Here is a 9,529-nt window from a genome sequence, read left to right as displayed (position 1 = left end):
GTCTCTGATACCAATGGTTGGGTTAAGCCAACTCAAAATATAATACTCTTAACACGATGTAATATTGCCTTCTTCTTTGGCCAAATTAAATCAATACAGTTATTCCAAAAGCATCCGATTTGGAATCTCTATATTTAGCAGTAGTTTTTTTTTTTCAAGCTACTAATATGAATTTATATTCCTCCCACACAATTTAAGACAAATAAAAACTAAAATAATTAAGAAGTGTCAAGAAATTGAACGAAGAAACTGTATTAGTTATCTTTAATATTCATCTTCCTATTTAAAGAATTGACTGGCAACTTATTACTAACAATTGTTTGGTATATACTCTTCGTTTGGAAAAGAATAAATGAGTTCTAACTTCAAAGTACGATTATATCGGACCTTTCTCGGTCTCAAATCGAACATTGACTTCGTAATCTTTTATTACATATATAAATCAGATATTAATAATTATATAGAAACATATAACGAATTGGAACTTTCTATATTTAAACAATGAATCAAAAAGTTTTTGTTAAAGAAAAATCGATTTAACTCTCTAATAATATCATACAAAATGGAATAACAAGAGTATTGATAGTAAAGGAAAAGCTTTTACATTGGAGCTAATATCCCCTAATTGAAAAAGAAAGAAAAAAATCACCTAATTAGTTTAGCTATTTGCATGCCTAACCGTCACAAATATTGAAGTAGTGTCACCCAAAACTTGTTCTGATTCTTAGAATTCAATCATTGCCATCAAGGAATCGTAGCTTCAATTCTATACAGGTTAATTCCATTAAATTGCTCAACCCCAGCTTCCAAATAATTATTAGCTTGTCCTAATACTCCATAATCTTTATGTTGATCATTATTGAATGTGCTTGTACTTGCTTTACAATTTGTCCTCACTTCATAATTAGCTTCGTTTACAACCGCTAATTGATTGTCGTCTTTGGTAATTACTTGATGAGTATAATAATTACTTCCTAATATAGAAGCAATTACTTCATCAACATTTTCCTCCATGACTTCATTACCATTTTTCTCACTTTTTTTCTTCTCTTTGATTTTGCACAAGACGAAATTATCCTTATTGTCGCTTTTATCAATGTACTCGTCCGGCAAAAAATATTCTGTCATGAGCCACTTATCATTCATGTGGTCTCTTTTTATATCACTATGGTACTTCAAACTTCTCTTGAATCCAACTATATTTTTCGATCCATCATTAATTGGTTTACCACTTGTTTGGCCTTTCCATTTTCCTTCGCCAACTGTTCTTGCAAATTTTTTGGTTGAATTCTTGAATCTCTTCAACGGGGTAAGAAAATAACTCGTTTTCTCCTCTGAAGCACCGATAATCTGTCATGGCTCGGAGTCTCCAAATAGGTCGACTACTTTAATAACATCCGTAGGTGGCAATATTCCGCAGAGCACGAAATTTTTCAGATAGTTGATCAACTCTTCATTCGTAGGGTGGAATTGAAAACCTAACAGAAGCTTAGATTTTGATGACATTCTATTTGTACTTGTTTTTTCACGTATATGTAAAAAAAGATAATAGAATTTGGTGGAAGCTAATGCTTAATATGATGAGGGTTATATAACGTGTTTATAAAATATAATTCATCTAGTTTCTGTCTCTGGTAGCAGCTGTCAAGTTACTCCTCCGGAGCGTCGTTATGCTTTCCCGAAGCCCCTCGCTTGTTGACTCAAATCTGACATGTCACCATCGCCACATGCCATCCTTTGATGGTGTCGACGGATTTTACCCTGTACAACTACTACTACTTCTTCTATTAGTACTTATCAAATTGACCAGTTGGAAATATCAGAACATGAATATACAATTTAAATGGAAGAAAGTTGTTGGGTTAAATCAGCCTAAAAATATTTAATGATGATATGATATTGTTCGTTTTGAGTTCGATTTTCACTAAAAGGTCTCAATTGATTAAGAATGTTTTTACCTTTGATATGTAGCTTCCTTTTCTTTTCAGCTATCAGTAAATAATCTCCTTTCGAACTAAGTTAAGCATCTCTTTCATGGATGCGGAAACTCTTTGTGTGTCTCACCTGCATTGTCCCAGTATTTATTGTCATTGAAGCTACCTTCTTTTTCTCTGCGTCCGTATCCCATCTACTTTGGATTGATAAAAGTAGTAAATCGAGTCTCGTGTCATTACTCTGTCATCTCTATACTTGTCCCGCAAATCACAGTCTTTGATACTAATTGTTCGGTTAAGCCAACTTAAAATTAAAACTCTTAACATGATATAATATTGTCTGCTTTGGGTCAAATTAAATCAACATAATTTTCCCAAAAGCATCCGATTAGAAACATCTCTATACTTTATAATTGAGGAGGGTCAAGAAATTGAAAGAAGAAACTGTATTAGTTATCTTTGATATTCATCTACATATTTAAAGAATGGAAAGGCAATATACTAGTAACAATTTTTTGGTGTACTCTTCGTTTGGAAAAGAATAAAGGAGTTCTTACTCTGAGATTATCGGACCTTTCTCGGTCTCAACTTTACTTTGAAAATCAAACTCCTCCCAACTATGAACAATAGACATTCTCCCACTTTATCCTATGCAATGTCTATTTTACCCTTCACATTGTCAATCCTTCATCAATGTATTACCTTTTTATTTTTGGGTGAAAATCATTTACACCCCCCAACTTTGCTTTAAAATCAAACTCCCCCCTCAATTATGAACAATAGACATTCTTCCCCCCTTATCCAATGCAATGCCTTTTTTTTTCCCTTGACATTTTAAATCCTCCATCTATATAATACCTTTCATATTATAAATATCATATTATATATAATATTTTTTCCTAGATATTTATAAATTTTAAATTTATTTAAGTTCATTTACAATATGAGTAGAACAATATTTTTATGAATTTGTCACAAGTATAGTGGATACACTTGCGTGTGTGTGTTTAATATTCACTTATTCCTTTTTTCTATTGTCTATATAAACATGGGCAACTTACATAAATGACTATATTGTGAGGTTTTTTTTTAGGCATAGCTACACTTTAGCTAATTACAGTTCGTAGCTACAGTAGATTGTATTCAAAATTCGGATTGTATTCAAAATTCGGCTGAGTCAGATTTCGCTGTATTCAAGTTCAGATTTCGCTGTATTCAAGTTCAGATTTCGTTGTATTCAAGTCATATGTATTCAACTAAGTTGTATTCAAGTCAAACGTATTCAACTCAACTGTATTCATTTGTAGCTACTTTTACACTGTATTCACTTTATTATATTTAAAATCGGTTGTATACAAAAAATATCCTTCAAAATACACCCCAAAACATTGAATTTTGCACAAAAAAAAAATTAACGAATACACTCAGCAAAAACTGAATACAAGAAATAAAATTCACTGTATTCATTTGTACACACTTCAAATTCATTGTATTCATTTGTATACAAAAAAGATCTTCTTTGAAATACAGGCTGTCACACCCCTTTCTCGCACCCCGGAGGACACGGGTTTTATTTATTAAAGGGTTTTTCCAATTGAAGTGACGTTTTGAAAGGAATTATTTATTTATTCAGAGTCGCCACTTGGAATTGAGTTTTGATGTTCCAAGTCACCTTATGAATCCCTAATCAAAAGGAAATGACTCTTTTATTATTGGTCCGTGAAAATAAAAGACCGGGTAAGGAATTCTATTGACCGGAGAGAAGGTATTAGGCATTCCCCGAGTCCCGTGGTTCTAGCACGGTCGCTTTTATCGGCTTATACTTGGCTAAAGTTAATTCTTGGATAGAACGTGTTTATTATACTCACTTAATTACCTACAAATTAGTTTAGAATATATGACTAATATTTTTCGGCTTAGGAGCGTAACCACCCACAAAACCTCTTATTTATAAGAATCGACCAAGGAGTGTATCCAAACACATGGTCAACTCGATTTATTTATAAAAAGTCAAGAAGCGTAACCGCCTACATGACTCTTTTGAGTTATTAATTAATGTTTAATCAAGATCCGTAACCGAACACATGGTCAACATTTAAACGCACCTAAGAGTGTCTATTGTTAAAAGGATTATTTGTCTCTTAAGTCTAAGACGCTCTTCTTTATTATTTTTTAGTCATTTTTCACTCTTTGACAACGGATTTTGAAACGTGTTCGCATCTCATCTCGCTCCCTCACAATTGGTTTTTCTGCTCTTTTCTTTTATACTTAACAACGGGGTTTGAAATAATTCGCACCCCATCTCGCTCATCTCGGATTTAAATAATTAGCTAGGCCACAAATCAATTTTGGCCCAAAGAAGGAAAAGTTATATACACTCTTTTTGATCCATTTAATTTATTAAAGAAATAATGACTAAACTAATCTCTTCTCAATGCAAGACCACATGACCCATTTTTATCGTCTTCATGCATTGTCCAGTAACCATTAAAATACCCATTAAGTCAAATAGGGGAATGAAACATAAATACCAAACTTAAGTTAAGAAAACTGTGAACTAAAATTCCTTCATACACATCAACGTGTTTGCATCTTCAAGTTTTCTTTTAAAGAAACATAAACTTTATGAGAGAACTTTAACATTATTAATTAACAAGCCCAGTTAGTAAGAAAACTAAGTAACAAAAAAATGTAGCAACTCGAGAAAGAAAGATGCATATTTGTATATAACCAACTGAAAATCAATGACAAACTCATCAAGCTCATATTTTTACTCAAGCCAAACATTCAGAAAATCATTCCATAAAATTTAAAGAGCAAAGTGAAAAATGGACCTTAAAGAGCTTTTCAACAAATTTGAATCCGTAAGTTTGAATAACCAGAGCTCGACGGAAAACCTCAATGTTTACCCCGGATTTGGATAATCAATTGAATTTGTGAGCGGGTATAGGATATGTGTTCGGATCTCAATATATGTTATGGGGAAATGAAGTGTATGAACGTTTCGTAGCAAAGCAATTAATGATTAATGATTGGCTGTGGGCGTGAGAGTTCGCTAAATGCCATACAATACTTGATCAAAGAAATACAATGGTAATGAAAACGACTGTTATGGACCGAATCTGATATTTGAGAGAGATTGTATATATATATTTTGCTATTACAAGTGTTCTTAAAAATGAAGAAGCCAACCCCCTCAAAGGAGAGGGATGAGCTCTATTTATAGTGTTGCCTCTATGGGCCTCATACGATACAAATCATTAAAAAATAAGAGGAAGGAAAACTCTGAGTGGGTTAGGTTGGCCGTACTGTCTGACACACGCATGGTTGGTAGTTGACCATGGTAGGACGCTACCGACGCGTGGCTCGTGCGTAACGGCTCTACCGGACCAATAGCCACGGATATTCGGACTAACGGCCCCGACCGACCCGGTGATGAAGAAACCGAACCAAACGGTGCCCATGCCCAGCTCCGGTCCGAGCGTTCCTCCGGTTCAGAATGAAAGTCTTCACCTATGTTCTTGTAACCTTCTTCCTTCGGCCCCTCGTCTCAACGCTTTGACTCATACCCGATTTTTACCGTACACAGATAGTCCCCACACTTCCCGGGTCACCGATCTATCGGAGTAACGGGAAGTGGATGAATCACGAAACCGGCGACTCCGTTAACTCGTTGTTATCTTCTCATTTTGGCGGGAACGGTTGCGTCACGTCTCCCTTTTCAGTGGCCACGTGTCCTATCCCGGATGGTCCGTTCTGACAACCGCCGCATGCACGTCGTTTCGAGTCATTTCTCATTAATTATGGGGACACGTGGCGTCCCCTGATTGGCCGGCGTCGGTAACCGCTCCATTCCCATGCCTATATAAGGTTCTTCACCCCTTCATTTCAACATTTTTACGATCCGTTTCCTCTCATCTTTCACTCTTTGCTGCACTTGTTGCTCTTACAACTTACATTACCTGTTGATTCGTTGCATATACTTACGCAAAAAAGGGAACGATTTGCACCAATTTCTCCACCAGTCGTTCTTGTGTGCTGCTGTTTTTGTTTGAGTGTTACTACTCCCTATTCTTCAATTTTCTTGTTCCGTCTGTTCCCTCACTCTTTTTTCACTTCCTTTCTGAACCCACTCGGTCTCTTCTTTTCATATTTCAAAATGTCTGAAACCACTTCTCATGACATTCCCTCGGTTTCATCCCTAGGAACCGAGGTTGCGTCCCCAGCCAAAGCAAAGAGCACCTTCGAGCCTACGGCCTCGGACATCATCCCGGCCAAAACCAACTTCAACAAAGACTTAGTGGTCGAAAAGCCTTCTTCGGTATCCGACAGGGGGTACGACGTGAGACGATACCCCTCGTCCATTACCGAGGAAAAACTAGACTTGGTTCGGGCTGATCCGTTTATGCCCCCGGGCCAAATGAATCAGTCACTGACCGCCGGGAAGGCTTTCTGTACGTCTATACCTACCCCTTCACTCTCAAGCTCGACCCACCGGTTGATCCGGTCATCCTGGACATGTGCCGAACCTACGACGTGACCTTGGCACAGATTGGTCCGATCGTTTGGAGGGTCATAGCATGCCACCGGTTGTTGGCCAACAATGCCGGGAAGGAGCTCACGCTGGCCCATCTGATACGTTTATACTCCCTGAGGCTTTTCCGGGGTGGCGTAATAAAACTCGCCAAGCGTAGCCGGAATCCGCTTTTCTCGAAAATGGACGAAGCCCGGGACAGGGGCTGGCTAGAGCGATACGTCCGGGTGAGGACCGAGGATATCATCCCGGCCGATTACATGCCCTTCCAGGAGAAATGGAACAACAATCGTAAGTCTAAACTTTGAGTAATTGCCTTTGTACGTTTTGTCATTCTTCGGTCTTACTTTCTCATTGCTTTCCTTGTTTTTATTCAGCCAATGGGTACATTCCCCCGGTCGTCCGCAACCTGAACGAATGGGTCACAACACTCATCAGCCAGCATGCCCATGACAACCGGACGTGGGCCCACCTGTCACGTGGCCGATGGGCCACCCAGAATCACGGTAGTGCTCTGCTTCTACCCGTGTTCACTGCTTCTTTTACTATCCGTGGTCGTTACACCCTCCAACCTTTGCTAACATCTTCGATTTTCAGGTCTGCCTAAGGGCTCGGTGGTCCCTAGACCGGAATCGGCGAGTGCGCCCATAGCATCGGCATCCGAGTTCGATACAGCAGGCTCGTCTCATATCCTTGCCGATGCTGCAAAGAGGAAAAGGCCCTCCGAAAAAGGGCAGAGGCCGAAAAAGAGGGCGAGGAGCGTTGCTCGGTCCTTAAGGGACGAAACAGAGCAAGATATTGTCCTTCGGAGAGTCGGCGCAACCCCTTCCGTGGCTCCAATACCGGAAGATGCTGTCTCCGTTCCACCCCTGCCTTCCGCTGGTGAAGGTCTCTTGGTTCCTGCTCCACACTCAGGTGCGGAAGAAATTCTTTCCCCGGCTCCTCTTCGGTCGGTTGACTACGTCGACAATTCAGGTGAAACTTCTTCAGAAGATACTCCCCTGCAAAGGACAAGGAGGCCCGGGGAGGCGGCCGCTGCTGAAGCCGAACAAAGGACTGGGCCGGAACCGGAGACTGAAGCCCCCATAGATGCCCATCCGACTCCCGAGCATGAGCCTGCTGCAACTGGGGAGCCCCCGGCCTTTGCCGAAGATACTCAGGCCACGAGGTCGGCTAGCCGGACCTCCGAATCTGGAGCCAGGGACAGCTTGGTAAGTATCTTCCCTGCCCCAAGCGTGGAGCCGAGAAGGACAAGATCGGTTGTGGTCACCGTCCCCGAGGACTGCAGCTTTCTTTCGCGCCCGGTGGGTGTAGCGAGCTATCTGCGGCCTCTTTTCTCAGATTCGGACAAGCGGAAGATGACCAGGGTCTCTTGGCAGTGCCTCATTAACGAGGGTATGCACGCGGGCAACCGGGTAAGGTTTTTTAGCCGTCTTTGTATAACTTCACTGAGAATTTTCAGCCTTGCTTTGTTCAAGTTTTTAACTTTGCTTCATTTGCAAAGTGTGGTGCTCGTCAACGAAGCCTTCATCCGTACCCAGCAGGAGATGGCCGATCTTAGGGGCCAACTAGATGCCCAGGGCCGGGAAACGGAGAAATATCAGCACCTTCTTCGGGAGAAGGAGGAGGAGTTGAACCGGGCGGCCGCTCTTTCCAACCTCCGACTTGAGCTTGACGCGGCTAAGGACGAAAACCGACGGTTGAAGAGTGAGCTGGCCGCTATAGCCGATTACAACCGGAGTCTCGAAGCTGACAAGATCGGCCTTAGTCAGGATAACGCTCAATTTTCCTTGAGGCTAGATGAGCTCGAGATCACCATTTCTCAACTCCGGGGGGAGCTGGATTTGGTGAAGGTCGATGCTACGAGTTCGGCTGAGCGGAACCGGCTGCTCGAATCTGAGGCTGCCCTGTACAAAGAGCGCATGAGGACGTTCGAGGAGAAAGCGGAGAGAAGGGCCCAGATGTACGATGCCCTAAAAACCGAGCTTGCAGAAGCGGTTAACGCCAATGATTCCCTCAAGGCCGAGCTCGAAGCGGCCACTCGAATGCAAGATGTCCTTGAAGAAAACCGAGGTGTTCTGGCTGCAAAGTTGGCCAAGGTCGAGGCCGATTTAGATGAAGCTTTGAAGAGTGTGGAGGCCACCGAGGCTCATACTATCATAGTTGCCGAGTATGAGAAGTGGAAGTCTCGGAGGATCACCCTCGACCAAGCTGAGCACGGCTTTGCGGATCTTCCGGCCTTGATACTTGAAGCCAAAGGGATTGAGGAGGAAGCCAATCGCGCTCTCGGGTCTGAATCAGACAACTCCGAGCGGACCGAGTCCGAACACTCCGCCTCCAGTCATGCCGGATACCATAGGGCCTGTACTTGGGCTTTTAATTTTTATTTTTTTGCCTTTGTAGGACTTTGGTTTTTTTATGTAAAAACACTCCTTGTAAAAATGAAAAAGGCCTCTTTCTTGTTTCTTCGCTTAAATGTTTGCTATTATTTTTTCCCGAGTCGTTGGTCCGTGCCAAGGACAAGCTGACTTGTAGTCATTAGTTCATTGCACCCGTAGGACTTACCTAATGCTTTGTGGATTCAGATGTTTCCGAATCGTGATAGGCATTTCCTTAGGGTCGGTATTTTTTCGGCATCCGAGTCTCAGCCTTGGCTGAATTTTGACGTAACAGTCCCTGGTTGAGGAGGTTAGAAAACTTTGGCTCGGGTCGTTGTGACCCCGTTTCCTTAGTCAAATTTTTAGCGATTTTTGGCTCGGTTTGCTATGACCTTGTCGCCTTTGTCGAATTTCGACCATAGTGCCCGGTATAGGGCGTGTGGATGAAGTGGTGCCGAAATACGGTGGTTATCACCGGGGTAAAGTCTCTTAACAGGATGATAACCGAGATATTGCTATCCAAACTTTCGATAATTTTGCATTGAAAAATGTTTGTATACATGAGAATTTTCATTCCTTCTTCCTTTGCCGTAGAAAATACTAAATGGGACACGATTCATTATGATCGTTTGGTCCTTACATCCAAGGCTGTGGCCCATGTCCGGGCCTTTGTTTTGCCGTAG

The 9,529-nt window shown here is 41.3% G+C and overlaps 1 protein-coding gene across 1 annotated transcript; it reads right to left on the bottom strand.

Moving 5' to 3' along the window:
* Positions 1 to 744: 744 nt before the first annotated feature.
* LOC132612718 (NAC domain-containing protein 53-like) lies at positions 745 to 2,070 on the bottom strand. Its single transcript, XM_060326821.1, has 2 exons — positions 2,065 to 2,070; positions 745 to 1,350 (listed from the first exon to the last, which is right to left on the bottom strand). The coding sequence occupies exons 1-2, from the start codon at positions 2,068 to 2,070 to the stop codon at positions 745 to 747; spliced, it is 612 nt and encodes a 203-aa protein (XP_060182804.1).
* Between the last annotated feature and the right edge of the window lie 7,459 nt (positions 2,071 to 9,529).

The sequence above is a fragment of the Lycium barbarum genome, chromosome 10, assembly GCF_019175385.1.
Source record: "Lycium barbarum isolate Lr01 chromosome 10, ASM1917538v2, whole genome shotgun sequence".
In the NCBI taxonomy this organism is placed as follows: Eukaryota; Viridiplantae; Streptophyta; class Magnoliopsida; order Solanales; family Solanaceae; genus Lycium; species Lycium barbarum.
Note: the sequence above shows the minus strand (reverse complement) of the source record. Positions and strands in the feature narration are given on the sequence as shown.